Below are 15345 nucleotides of genomic sequence, written 5' to 3'. Positions count from 1 at the left end.
AGGCTAGCAGTTCAGCTTTAAATCAATTAACAAGCATTTGCTCCTTGCGCCAGCAGGGGGCAACAGAAGGAAGACAAAGAGCCACTAAGCAAATAGACCTTGACCCAAAATTCATAGCTTTAAAGATCTAAAAGCAACCCTACCAGTCCAACTTCTGATCCTCAGAGCCAGCCCTTCCACCTGACATAGTGGCCTCTCTACCCAAGGCTTCACTTAAGAATTCTCCTGATGGACCCAACCAGGGAAGTCTTTACAGAGAAGTTGGCATCCAAAAGGACCCACCCACCCACCCAAGACGTCAACCAGATGCACCCCATGGGAGCCCATCCTTCCTTAAGTATGGAATGTCCTCTATAGGAGTTTTCACATTTAGATACAAAAGCTCGGAAAATGGCCATATCTGAAATCTTTCTAAGAATTCTAATTGCTATTGACCTTTCAAGGTACAAAGCATGGAGCGGTAGTTAGAGAGCCCATCTCACGGTCATAGAGAACAAGGTTCAAGTCTAGCTTTCAATATACTGTCTGTGTAACCCTGGGCAAGTAATGCAACCTTTCAGTTGCCCAAACGGTATACAGTAAAGCAGTGACTTTTGTGTGTTGGCAGAGAGAAGCTTCCTCAGTGGGGGTTTGCTATACTTATAAAATTATACATCCAGTACTCCCTGCTTCAAAAATCAACCTTTAAGGACTATGAAACCTTCCTCACCATCATTCTGTGAGGAGAGTAGTATCAACTAAGAACCTCACTGTGATGACAGTCTTGATTACCAATAACAGCTCCTATTTATACAGTACTTTCTAAAGGGCTTTCCCCAGATGGCTTTAGAAGGGAAGCAATGCAGGGTATGGACATTTTACAGGTATTTCTAAATGGGGAAATTGAGACTCAAAATGTCAAGTAACCTGGCCATAATGTGGTCCCTTTCTACTTGGCAGTCTTCTCATACCCCACCCAACGTACTCTTCAATCCAGTGACACTGTTTCTTGCTATTTCTAGCTCTAAATACTCTTTCTCCCAACTGGGGCATTCTCCCTGGTAGTCCCCCATTCCTGGAATGGGCTCCCTCCTCATTTCCACCTCCTGGCTTCCCAGGCTTTCTTCAAGTACCAGCTAAAGTTTCACCTTCTGCAAGAAGCCTTTTCCCTTCCCCCTGAATAGTGGTTCTTTCCCTTTGTTGATTATCTCCCAGTTAATCCTGGATGTAGCTTGTTTGTACATAGTTGTTTGCACATTTTCTCCCCCATTATATTGTAAGCTCTTTGAAAGCTGGACTCATGTCCTTTCTTTGTATCTCCAGTGCTTAGCATGGTACCCGACTCATAATGTGTGTTTAATAAATGCTAGTTGGATGACTGACCAAAAGTCATACTGGTAGTTAGTGACACGGTCGGCATTTCAAACCCACTTCTTCTAATTCCTCTTGTAGTTACACCATACTATTCCTATCCCTCACCAAGACAGAGGGTATAATAGCAGAGCAAATCAGAGAACCTCAGGCTTAGGACAGGAAGGGACCTTTCAGGTCCAACTAGTTCAATTTCTAGTCTATTTTCTCTTTTACAGAGGAGGAAACAAAGGCCCATAAAGATTAAGGGACTTGCTAAAGGTCACACAAGTAGTAAGTGGCAAAGCTAGGATATGAGTCCAGGTTGTCTGGCTGGCTTCTGTTCAAATTCAGCATTCTTTCCAATGCATCATACTTAGCACATTATACTTGATGTAGTTCACAGCTTTGTCTAAGGTAGACTCTATGGGGAGCTACACACACACACACACACACACACACACGCACACACGCACGCACGCACGCACACATACACACCACCACCACCACCACCACTACCATTACCACCAGTGGAATCATAGAACTTTAAAACTGGAAAACAATTGGCAAATGACCTAGTTCCCAAACCCCATTTTACAGAGGAGAAAACTGAGGGACCTTAGACATCACCAATTTCAATTCCTTCATTTAAGAGAGAAAGATACTGAGGAGGCTTAGAAACCATCCAGTCACAAACTAGAAATGAGGAATAAACAGAAGCCCAGAGTAGGGAAATGATCTAAGTGCATTTAAGAAATGAGAACCTCCTTTTTCCATGCAATGGAAGGGACAGAAATGATGGCTGACACAGTTGATTATAAGCATTTTGCAAACTTTCACAACCACATAATTCAGCGATTGAGACTCAGCAAAATTCAGCATCTGTCAGTACGGAACATTACTGATTTATAGAAATCATTAGCTGTGAATGCCAGAATGCTTTAGCAAAAAAGGAAGCTCACGCATGTTACCATAGTTTCCCCTAATTTGGGAGAGAAATCATGATTTCCTTTCTTGCAGCAGCACTATGAATCAAGCAATCTGACACTTAGTAAGTGTTCAACAGATATGCACATACACAATCATGACGAACATCAGAAAAGGGGCTGCTTACAAGTAAGTTGCCTGGACTGTGACCATATTGGGAACTTCATTTCAATTTAATTGAATTCAGAAACATTATTAAAGGCATGCTATCTGCAAGACACTTTGCAAGATGCTGGAGATGCAGTGATAAAAACAAAACAGTACCTGTCTTCAAGAAGCTAACTGTCTACTAAGGACCTGCACCCAGCTAAGCAGGGAAGGGGGGAAGGAAGAATCAGTCTGTGTGCTCTAGAAATATTTGAAGAAGGAAAAGCAGTAATTAGAGGGACCAGGAAAGGTTTCAGGAAACAGATGGCATCTTAGCTGAGCCTTGAAGGAAGATAGAAACACTGTTGTATATGTATCCTAATAGGTGCTTAATAAATGCTAGTTAATTGATTGATTCTAAGAGGTGGGGGATGGAAAAGGTGTGCATTCCAGACTTGGATAAAGATATATGCAAATGCAGCCATTGGCAACAGAATGTCAAGTTCACTGAACTGCTAACAATTTCATTTGACCAAAATTTATAAAACTGGGAATGTATGTGAAAACCAAACTATGTAGTACTTCAGCAACAATGTGAAGAATCTATATTTTAAACTAAAATAGGGAGCCATTGAAGGTTTTAGAAAAGAAGAGTAAGATGGTCAGATCCATGCTTTAAGAAGATTATCTTGGCAGTTGTAAAATGGACATTTAAGAAAGGAGATATTTGAAGGATAATTAAGTAGCAATTACAATAGCCTGGGGGAATCGTGAGGAGACCCTGAAATAGATAGTGGCTATGTGAATGGAGAAAAGAAGTGGATGAAAGAGAGACTGAAGAGGCAGAAATGACAGGACTTGGAAACTGATTAAATATGTATGAGGGTGAAAGAGGAAATCATCCAAGGTAAATCTGAAGTTTCAAGCCTGTTTGACTGGAAACTTTTAATGCAAATAAGGACATGAGGAAGATGAGCGTTTAGAAGGGCAGAGGTTAAGTTCTGTTTTTGTGTGTGTTTGTCCTTCGTTGCCAAAGAAGACCATGCCATCAGAGAAATAATGACATGACTTGCACTTGACTTTGTTTTGAGTGAGGGAGGGCTGTGCAGGTCACCAGCCTCACTTCTCCTCCAGAGCCATCTGGATCCAATGACCAGATATTCATCAGGATGACTGGAGATGACCCAGGATGAGGCAATTGGGGTTAAGTGACTTGCCCAAGATCACACAGCTAGTGAGTGTCAAGTGTCTGAGGTGAGATTTGAACTCAGATCCTCCTGACTCCTACACTGGTGCTCTATCCACTGTACCACCAGCCTTTGTCTGGCTAGCTCAGTTGGTAGAGCATGAGACTCTTAATCTCAGGGTTGTAGGTTTGAGCCCCACATTGGGTGAGTATCTGTTTTTGACGTCATGATAGAACATCCAAGTGGAGATGTCCAGCAAGTAGCTGGACATTAGGGACTAGTACTTGGGACAAAGACTGTCACTGGGTATGTAGATTTGGCAGACATCTTCATGGAGATCATTGAACTGATGGGAACTGAGGAGGTCAAGAAGAGGGAGCACATAAAGAGAGAAGTGAAGGCAGCCCAAGACTGAACTCTGAGGGCCAGCCATGCTTAGAGAATGAGAGAGAGATGATGAGCTAGCAAAGAAGACTGAAGAGGAGTGGTCAGACCACCATGAGAACAACAACCAAGGCAGGACAACGTCAGGGAAACTGTGAGAAGACAAAGTGTTTAGGAGAAAAACGTGGTCAGCACTCTCCAAGTCTTCAGAAAGGCCAAGGAGCAGGAAGACTAAGAAAAAACCAGGCAGTTTTAGTAAAGGGAAGGGCTTTGAAAACAGACTGCAAGGGGTTGAAAAGGGACTAGGTGCTGAGGAAGGGGAGGCAGAAAATGTTGCCAACTCTTCTAAGAGTTTAGCCATGAAAAGGAGGGGAGATAGAGAATGGTCATTTGAGGGGATGGCAGAATCAAATGAAGGTTTGGATACAATGAAACGAGAAGAGAACTTGAAAGCCCAGGATGAATCCTGACTCTGCCACTTCAATGTCTGTGTGACCCCGGACAAGTCATTGAACTTATCTTGGTCTCAGTTATCTCATCTCTAGTCAATCAACAAACATTTGTCAAACATCTGCTATGTGACAGGCACAGTCCTAGGCACTGAGGATACACAGACAACAATGTTCCAATTGTCCTTCAAGGCTCCTCTAAGATGTCAAATGCTCCCTGAAGCCTTTCCTCAATCCCCCTACTTACTGCTTTTCTCTCTTCAAATATTTCTAGAGCACTCAGCCTGACTTCTCCCATCTCTCTTTACTCACTATCTGCGTACAAGTGTCCAATGGAAAATAGAATCACAGACGGCCCTTCATTTTACTGAGGAACAAATTAAGGTCAAATCGCCAAAATGGCAGGGAAGTAAATTGTCACATCCAAAGGCACTTAGCACCAACCTACCTTTCCAGCTTCATCATTTAGTCTTTTCATATATTCTATAGTCCAGAGAAACTTTTCTTCTTGCTGTTTTTTCACATATGATGCTCCTTCTCCTCTCTCCATGACTTTGCACAGGCTCTCCCCCATGCCAGGAATTATCTCAAGCCCCTTATCTCTGCTTCCTATTATCCCTACTTTTCTTTAAAATTCAGCTCAAATCTACCTTCTCCATGGGGCCTTCCTCTATTTCCCCCATCAGCTAAGGGCTCTCCCCCACCCCCAAAAAGCTACTTTGTATTTCTCTTTTACGTATTCCTTCCAAATAGAACGCAGCCTTCAAGAGGCAGGGAATGTTTCATTTTTGTCTTTGATTAGTTCCTACTGCCTAGTCCTAGCATATAGTCAATCTTAATAACTGTCTGCTGATCAGATGGATGGAATCATTCGTAGTATGAAAATGTTACAGTAACAGTGAAGTCAAGCTACAGTCTTGAAATCAATGACCCACTTCCACCTGCTGTGGATTTCTTGGTTTCCACAGAACACTGCACATCAGCAGTCCCTCAGGCTGCTATGGGATTAACTAAGCCATACCTAGAATAACAACAAATTAATATAATGGAGAAGAACACAAGTGCTGGCGAATATTAAGTACAAACTTACAGAGAGATGTTCTCAGGTATTTTTTTAAGGAGCATCAAAACTGTTCCTGCTAATTGGACTGTGACTCCATGAAGCATTTTCGTATATTTTTCACATCTGTACCTTGTGCAATTCAATTGAGACACAGCTGACTCTGTCTTGAGTGCAATGGACACCAAAGGTACACCAAAGGAAAGAGATGCCTCTGTCATCTCCAGTTTCCCTAATCTCAAAAGCCAAACTTTCGTGAGCCCCGCCCCCAACCCTTGCCGAGCCTGGCATTTAAAGCCCTCCACAATCTAACACTGCCAACCTTTCCAAACTTTCTACACACTTTTCACATACTTAGAGATTTTACAGAATGTTAGAGAGGAAAAGAATCTCAACAATTACCAAGTCAAATCCCTCCACTTTACTGAGAACGTGAGAGAAGTAATGTGACCACCAGTTAGCCAGATTGTGAGTCAGAATCTGAACTTGGAATCATATTCAAGGATAGAAGCCACAGCCCTCCTGGAGATATTCATGCGGTGATCTACTTTTGCTTAGGTCAACCTGTCCTGACTATCAGGCAGTATTTCATGTAGACTAGCTCCCCCAAAATCCCTATCAGAAGAACTAGTTAATTATTCTGAAAGTAAGTGACAGGATACCCATTTAGGGCTGTGTGGATGTAAGAATAAAAACAACTACTTATATTGTTAAGGCAGCTAGGTAGCACAATGGATACAGCACTAGACACAGAATCAGGAAGACCTAAGTTTAGATTCTGCCTCAGAAACTTACCTAGTAGCTGTGTGACCCTGGTCAAGTCACTTACCTCAATTTGCCCCAGTTTTCTCATATATAAAATGAGCTGGAAAAGGAAATGGCAAACCATTCCAGTATCTTTGCCAAGAAAACCCCAAATTGGGTCACAAAGAGTTGGACACACTTCAACAACAACAATTTACATTGTAATTATTACACTTTATCTCACTGAAATGAAGCAATTTGCTTAAACTAGCTGTTTAATATTTACAACAATTCTGTGATAGAGACAGTGTAAATATTATCATCATTTGACAGATAAAGAGACATATACTGAGGAACAAATCAATGTGCCCATGGAAACAACTACTGGATAAATGAAATCAAGAATTGAACCCTAAGAGGCTTGGGTTACAATTAGTTTAGTAAAGTAAAACAGATTAAAAAAAACTCTACCTGATCAAAAAATTAGGTTTGATTCATGACAGTAATGCCCTACCTCAAACAGTTGTTGTGAGGGAGGTATATTGTGAAGTGCTATCAAAACATGAGGGGTTTATTGTCTTAGTCCCATCTCTGCCACTAACCAATTAGGTGACATTGGGCAAATTGGCCAAAAGTTGCTTCTTTCCCAAAATATATGTCACCATTATGAATATCATTATTTGCCTATTTGAAAAAGTTTGAATTAAAGAGGGTAAAGAGGATCAACAGTATAGTAAAAAAGAATTGGAAACTGAAGGGATGCCCACCAATTGGTGAATGGATGAACAAGTTGTAGTATATGATTGCAATAGAATGCTATCGTGCTATAAGAAACGATAAACAGAATGATTTCAGAAAAACCTGGGAAGACCTACATGAACTGATGTAAAGTGAAGTGAGCAGAACCAAGAGAACAGCGTACACAGTAACAGTAATATTGTACTATGATCAACTGTGAATGACTTAGCTATTCTGATCAACACAATAAGCCAAGACAATTCCAAAAGACCCTTGATGAAAAGTTCTATCCACCTCCAGAGAGAGAACTGATGAATTCTGAGTGTAAAATGAAGGCTACTTTTTTTTACCTTCTTTATGTTTCTAGGGTTTTGGGGGGGTTTTTTGCAACATGACTAATATGGAAACACTTTTTGCATTACTTTACATGCATGACTGATATATTGCTTATTTTCTCAATATGGGGGGAAGGTGGGAGGGTTAGAAAGAAAATTCAGAAATAAAAAAAAAATTTAAATGTTAAAAATGAATGAACAAACAAACAAATCAATCAATCAGAAAAACAGTATGGTCAGGCTCCCATCTCATGCCCAGCCCTCTCACCCTCCCACCCAGCTGGAAGCTGATCCCTCTGCTATCATCATTTGCTGAAGCACGGAATTCTTCCATCACAGAGGGGGTAACACTTCCACATAAAGTACTATGGAAAGAGAACCTAGATTTTTGCTGCCTTTTCCTGGCTGATACCATTGCCTAGGCTTGAAGAACCATGGCATAAGAATCACTTAGGTAAGCTTTAACTACCCTGGCCCACACATGTAAAATTTACACACACACACACACACACACACACACACACACACACACTTTTTACCTGAACTTAATTTGTTGTTCAGTCACTTCATTTGTATCCAATTCTTCATGGCCCCATTTGGGGTTTTCTTGGCAAAGATACTGTAGTGGTTTGCCATTTCCTCCTCTAGCTCATTTGACAGATAAGGAAACTAAGGCAAACAGAGTTAAGTGACTTGCCCAGGGTCATGTAGCTAGGAAGTGTCTGAGATCAGATTTGAAATCAGGAAAATGAGTCTTGTTGACTCCAGGTCCAGGACCCTATCCACTGCACCACCAAACTCTCCCCTGACCTTAATTATAGGACCTCTGAATTATAGAACTCATACCCTATGGGATCAGTTGTTCAGTCATTAAGCAATTTTATTATGTGGTGCTTTAAAGTTTATAACACTTTTACATATGTTAGATCATCACAACAACCCTGTGAGATAGGTGCTATTATTATCCCCATTTTACAAATGAGGATACTGAGACTGAGATCCATGAACAGCAAGTATCCAAAGGAGGATTTAAATTCAGGTCTTCCTGGTTCCAAGCCCAGCACTCTTCTACATGACCAGCTAGCTACCACATGTCTTATTACGTGCTTGGAACTGTGCAAAGTACTAGAGAGCAAAAAAAGGCCAAAATAGTCTCTGACCTCAAGGACTTGCCATTCTAATGGAAACACACAAATAACTTGGTGCACGTAAGACATATACAGAGTAGGTAGAAGGAAATCTGAGAGAGGAAGGCATTAGAAGCTGGGGGGGACCAGGAATGACTTCCTGCAGAACAAAGGACTTGAGCTGAGTCTTGATGGATAAGAAAATTATTCACACTGATAGCATGTATATTTTAGTTTCTAAAGTGTTTTCCACACAACGATCTGATGAAATAGATGGTGTAAATATTGTCACCCCCATTATACATGAAAGAAAACTAAGGCTAAGAGATGTGATTATTTGCCCAGTTTCAAAAACTTAGTATCTGAACCTGAAATTCTAGTCCAATTCTGGCCTGATGCCAAATGCCAAACTCTTTTTACTTTACCGCATTATCACCGAGAATCTTAAAATCCTAGAATTTCTCAACTGGAAAAGACCTCAGAGATCAACTAGTCTAATCCCTTCATCTTCTAGATGAGAACACTGAGGGTCAGAAAGGAAAAGCATCTTGGCCAAAGACAAGGTTAATAAGCAGCAGAATTAGAGCATAAAAACAGTTTTCCTGACTCCTAAAGAAGCTACCATACCCTAAAGCAGCCTAGTACTGCTTGGTGGTAGAGAATGTCTCTTACCCCTCTCTAATCAAAGGAACATTTGGAGTCAGAGGACCTGGGTACGAATTCTGCTTCTGACATTTACTACCTCTCCAATCTTAGGCAAGTCACCAAACCTCTCTGGCCTCAATTTCCTGGACCGTAAAATGAGGGATAAGATTAGATAGTCTCTAACTTCCCTTCTGGTTCTAAACCTAGTACCTATGATAAACTTGTCATGTAACATTGTGAGCCATGAGTTTCTCAGTATGTCTGACCCCCTACTAAACTAGTAACTCTCAAGGATCAGGGACTGTGCCCAATTTTCATCTCCCTTCCACCCCTGACCTCCCCTCCCCTCATAGGAGGAGCTTCCACAATAAAAATGAAACAGGTAGTATGCCACAGTAGCCGCTGCTCTGTCTCTGTATAATTGATCTATATAGGGCACATAAAAAATATCACAGCATAGCAGAAAGAACACTGAATTTCTGGTGAAAAGGCTTGACTTTAAAAACCTGCCTCAGTTATTTGTCACCTGGGTGACCCTGGACAAGAGCAATGGGTCTGGACTTGGAGGATCTGGGTTTGAATCTTAGGTCTTCTACCTGTAACTTCTTTGTCCTTACATGTAACCTCTTGGTGCCTCTGTTTTCTCTTCTGTAAAATGAAGGGGTTGGACCACTAGTTGCTCTGAAGTCTCTTCTATCTCTAAAGTGTGACTTTCAATTTTCATAGAGGTAACAAGTCTATCATCTGGCCTCAGATTAAAGTATAAAAGTTTTCCTACATGTCTTGACCATGTCTAAGAAAGCAGGAGAAAAGTAGTGATTGTGATATGAATAGGTTCTTCTGCATGACAGATTTTTGATGGGGCACCCAGTGATGGGAACCATCAATGCACAATTCTGCTGTGCTCGGTTCACAACAGCCTTTGGGAGGCAGCTAGCACAATTATTATTTCTCCCTTTCTACAGATGAGAAAACTTAGAAACTTTTTTTACAGAACAGGAAACTTAAGAGTTAGTAATTTATCCACAATCACCCAAGTAGTGGTGGAGGCAGGACTTGAATGAATCGAGCCAATTCCAGAGCTCTTTCAACTACGTTATGGGAAATATTTGAATTGAATATTTTAATCCTATCATTACTGAAAGGTCTGCTTTACTCTGGGCATACCTAAAAGACTAGTCCGTGAGGTAAAAGATTATACAGTGGAAAGCCGGGTCACCATAAGCTTCCCTCCTAAAGGATTTAAAGTTAGAAGCCACCTTATAGATTATCTAGTTCAATACTTTCAATTTGCAGATAAGGAAACTGAGGTCCATAGAGGTCAAATGACTTGTCCATATAGCAGTGGTCCAAATGGCCAATGCTATCTGAAAACATTGTTTCCTCAACTGTAATCTACATGGTCCAATGGCAGGAGTACTGGATTTAGAGTAAGGAAGCCCTGAATTCAAATCCTGCTGCAGACATTTACTAGCTGTGTGTGAGTCTGGGAAAAGTTATGTAACCTCTCTCAGCCTCAATTTACTCATTTATGAAATGGGGATAATAATAATACCTACCTCCCAGGACTGTTGGGAGGATGGACTGAGATAACCCTCCATGAAGTGTTCAGCAAGTCTTAAGGAACTATATAAATGTTAGATATGATTAAAAATCATTAATATTTGTACTTCCTAGCTCCCTGGAGCATTGTAAGGAACATGAGAGATAAAAGATGTGAAAATGTACCAAAATACTAGCTAAATGTGAGCTGTTGATATAGGAGAGGGAAAGGAGAGTTTCAGATGTATAAACAGGTGTATCCCTTAGGAAATTAAGCAGTACTACGGCTCCCAGAAGGAAATGGTGATGTCCCAAGGCCAGGCTGAGTGTTGTGTATCCAGATTTCCACTCATTAGCATTTGTTGCCTTAACAATTGCTGTCAACATGTCTCCAGGGAAGGAATCACAGAGTCAAACCTAAATTTAGAAACCCGGTAAGTGACAAACATTCCAATGTATTCAGGAAACTATTTATGGAAAGTGAATCTGCATTAGAGTTTTTTAGCCCAAAGGCAAAGGATCCCTCCCAACACCCAAAGAGAGAACAAAATAGGCAGAGAATTTGTCAGAAACTATAAATTTTCAAAATTTCAAATAGACACACAATCTGCCAGTTATTAGCTGTCCACTGCTTATATTACCATAGAATCATGGACATCAGTCCTGAGTGGCTAAAAAATTTTAGAATTTCAGAAAAAAATCGTGCTTTAAAAACAAATAAACAAAATCAGTTCTAAAAGATTTCATTACCAGGTATTCATAGCTATCTTCTCTGGGGTCATTGTTTGAAAAAGAAAATACACGCATATACACACAAACAACAAAACTACTATTAAGTTCATTAAAACACAGCATCTCACAGTGTTTGGGTAACTACCAACAGAACATTTGTGAGTTACCAATATTTACTAGGGCCCATAGCGAAAAAGAAGGCTAGAGAAGCCACAATGGAAACAGGAGAACAATTCTATCCCTCAGGGCATTTGAGGAGTTTATAGTCTAACTCTGAAGTTGACAATGACCTCAGGAAGAATGATACTCAGAACCTAAGCAAAACTTCTAGAAGAAGGCCCATAGAGAAATCTATTATCTTGATGAACAAAGCTTTTCATTGGTAAACACTTTCTTTGTAGGAATGCAACGTCATGGAACCTCAACATCTCTAAGTTAGAAGGGACCTCGGAAGTTAGCTAGTCCAATGCCCACCAGACCTCTACAACCTTCCCAGCAAGTGATCATTCTGTATCCCCTTGAAAACCTTCAGGAAGGGAACCCAGTATCTCTTAAGCCAAACCACTCAATTTTGGAACATCTCTAAGAGTTGTTTGGTACCTAAAGGGTAATCCCACCCACTTAGTTTTGCAAAAATAATTAAGACCAACAAAGTGACAAGGGAAAACAAGCATCAGGTATAAAAGGAAAGTATAATTATGGGAAAGCCTATCTAGAGTCAAAAAGGTCTGTCTTCAAATGCTGATTTTGTTACTTTGGTGCCTCTGTGTTGGTGAACAAGTCATTTCACTGCGCTAGGTCTCAGTTTCCTAACCTGTAAAATTAGAAGATTGGACTTGATGATCTCTAAGTTTCCTTCCAACTCTAAATCCTATAATCTTATTTCACTGACATAGCCAGCAAAACATTGTCCTTGACCAGCATCTTGCAGGATCTCACACATCATCTCATCTCATACACCATCTGGTTCAAGCAGTAGCTGCCCTTGAATCCTTCAGTGACATCTCTAGGTAGTGGTCCTCTAGCCTTCATATGACAACCTTAGATGAGGAAAGAATCAACTTCTAGTCAAGGCGGTCTGTTTAAATTTGGATGCCTCTAATTAAGATTGTGTTCCCTTAAATCAAGCTGAAATCTGCTTTTCTACTAATTCCATCTAGTGCTTGTGGTTCTACCACATGAGGACCAATAGAACAGGTCAGATCCCACATGCAAATATTTGAAAAGAGCTATGATATTTCCATTTGGTCTCCTCTTATTTAGGATCCAGAGCCCCAATTCATTCCACTGAGCCTGATATGGGTTAGGTTTGGGGTTAAAGCACAGTGTTCTTTGCATTACAAAAGACACACTGTGGTTTTCACCTGCACAATGGAAGGAACCCTGAGGATACTTAGCCCAGGAAAAAAAGACATGGGGAAGGGGCCATGAGAGGTGCCTTAAAGTCTATTAATGGCTATATGTGGGGAAAGGATTAAATTTATGCTTGGTCCTGAAGGACAAGACATACCAATAGGCTGAAGTTTCAGGAAGGGAAACTAGTTCAGTATAAGGATCACCGGAGGCTCATAAGTTTTGAACTAGAAAGAACCTTGGAGATCACTTAGTTCAACCCTTCTTTCTATAGGTAAAGAAACTACAGCTCAGGGGTTGAGTGACTTGTCGCCCAGAATCCAACAGCTAGTCAATGTCAGAATCAGGATTTGAACTCAGGTCTCCCCGGACTCCAAGGTCAGTTGACTTTTACTATACCAGCTAACCCTCTTTTCTAATAATTAGATCTGTTCAAACACAGAAAGTGATGGGGGTGGGAGGAGAAGAGGGAAAGGGTGACACAAGGGAGGTTGGAGAGAGGTCCTTGTCACAGTTCCTCAGGTGAGCTGATGACTTGTCAGAAGTGCTAGAGACAAGATCCATACTTTGCATGGGAGTTAGACTAGATAAGCCCTTCATTCCTTTCCATCTCAGAAATTCTAAGTCTATGACTACGAAAGAGAAAACTCTACTTGGAGCTTACTACAGATGGTCACCTTGTTCCTTCACATGAAAGTCTCTCCTGAGCTGTGTCTAAGGTAATGTCAACTTGAAAAACATAACATTGAAGTCTTCCATCATGAATCCCGATGTTATGTCATTGTACTGCGTAGGAGTTGGGAAACGGAGAAGGCATTTCCTAAGCAGTCTCACAAAGGAGCAGGACTTTTAAATGTGAATGAAGTCCATAGAAATAAAATTTTAAACAGATCACATAGCCTTGCAAATAAAAGTTCCTTTCAAGGGGGAGAGGGAGGACTCCATACCTTTCATAGTACATGAAACCAGGTTGGATAGTTACATACTTGTCAAAAAAAGGTTTTAATTTCCAGCAATAATCTCTCCTCCTCCCTGTTTTAGCTGACGATGCAAAAAAAAATAAATAAATGTTTCTCAGTGCCTGGAAACACACTGTTGCATACAGATGGAGTTTCCTTTTAAGACTTTTCAGCATTCAAATGCCTGGAATCATCCTTCCATTTCTAAGGACTGTTCTGTTCTGTCTGACCACACAATCTTGCCCCTATTGGTGTAAGAAATTTCTCAGCAGTTCCTGCCATCTGGAAAGCCCTTTTAGTATCTCTGCCCACTGATCCCACATTCTCTTCCAAATCTCAGCAGAAAACAGATTGTTGGGGTTTTGGTTGTTTTTTTTAGAGGGGGGTCATGTTATTTTTATCTACACATTCTCTTTCAACTGCCCCTCCTTCAGCTACTGTCTCTTTGACTTTGGCCAAGGCACCACCCCTCTCTGAGCCTCAGTTTCCCTCTTCTGTAAAGTAAGGGGTAGAGTAAAGTGCACAAGATGATCTCAAGACACTTTAAGCCCTATGACCCTATGGCTCCAAATGTAATTTCTTGGCCTTCATAGGATTTAGAGTTAAAAGGGACCTAGGAGATCACCTTGTTCAACCCTCTCATTTTACAGAGAAGGAAACTGAGACATGGAGAAGGAAAAGTGACTAGTGTAATTCACAGGAAAGCAGGTAGCCCAAATAAAAATAGTCCACAATTCTAGTGCTGCTTGGCAAGGTCTCTCGATCTCTCGATTCCCCAAACCACTTCGGAAATATGGCCTGGAGAGACTAAAAAAATCATTCACCCATTCCTCTCTGGTTCCAACTCGGACATAGGATCAAATGCAGCTGAAATCCTGTTGCCAGTCTCTAATACTCACTCTCCTGGAGCTAAGTACTTCTCTTCAGTCACCAACCCAAAATTAACACCTCTCCCAACCACTCCCCATTCTTCCATCCATCCCTCCTCTCCTACCCTCCCCCCACATACACACACACCTCCATCTGAGCCACTCTGACCAGACGAGGACACCACCAGAACCTTTCAGGGTGACCAGGAGCTCCAAGACTGACCTGGTCCGTGTAGGCGCGGCCTCCCCGCCTTCCCACTCTCCAACCCTGAGAGAATTCCCGCGAACCACAGCCTAGCCCCAGCTAGTCGAGATTAGCTTCCACTATCAGTGAGCTGGGTTTACTGTCCCTTACCTTCGGAGACTTCAAACTCGGCTGTCCCATTGAGCTGATACAAGCACCAGTCAACTTCCTCTTCGCCTGGGGGGCCGCCAACTAGCACACAGAGAAGGGAAAGCTCAGTCAGTAACTTTAGACCCGGCTAGGAGCCCGCGCCTCTGGCCCCCAGCTGCGGAGGGCAGGCTGGCAGGCGGGCTGGGAGGGCTCGAGGGAAGGGTGGGATGGGGAGCATCAGCTGGGAAGAGGGGGTGGGGTAGGGGCGGGGAAGACGAGGCAAAAAGAGAAGAAGAAAAAGAAAAAAGCAGCAGCTAACTAACCCGGCTTCTGTGACATGAGTCTGCCGGAGACTCCTGGCAGGAGGGTTGGCCAAGAAGGAGTGCGCTCCGAGGTTGTTTCGGTGTCGGAGCCAAGGGCTCCCTGGGGTGGGCGCGCAGGGCGCCAGGCGCTGCTCCTGCTCCCCCTCCTGCTGCCAGCCCTC

General features: G+C 41.9%; 1 protein-coding gene and 1 non-coding gene across 3 annotated transcripts in view; one reads left to right on the top strand and one right to left on the bottom strand.

Moving 5' to 3' along the window:
* Nucleotides 1–15345, bottom strand: part of PPP2R2C (protein phosphatase 2 regulatory subunit Bgamma) — a 399818-nt gene extending 384473 nt beyond the window's left edge. Inside the window, exons 1-2 of one of the 2 annotated variants that reach the window (XM_072620180.1) lie at nucleotides 15185–15345; nucleotides 14883–14963 (exon numbers count right to left, since the gene is read on the bottom strand). In XM_072620180.1, the coding sequence (XP_072476281.1) occupies nucleotides 14883–14963; nucleotides 15185–15200 (97 nt within the window). In that variant the 5' untranslated portion in view covers nucleotides 15201–15345. Of the gene's footprint in view, nucleotides 1–14882; nucleotides 14969–15184 lie in introns of those variants that run through there. The other variant, XM_072620183.1, reaches the window with a different exon arrangement.
* TRNAK-CUU (transfer RNA lysine (anticodon CUU)) lies at nucleotides 3725–3797 on the top strand. The gene has a single exon. It is a non-coding gene; the product is annotated as a tRNA-Lys (tRNA).

Source organism: Notamacropus eugenii, chromosome 6 (genome assembly GCF_028372415.1).
Source record: "Notamacropus eugenii isolate mMacEug1 chromosome 6, mMacEug1.pri_v2, whole genome shotgun sequence".
In the NCBI taxonomy this organism is placed as follows: domain Eukaryota; kingdom Metazoa; phylum Chordata; class Mammalia; order Diprotodontia; family Macropodidae; genus Notamacropus; species Notamacropus eugenii.
This window is presented reverse-complemented; position numbering and strand designations above follow the sequence as displayed.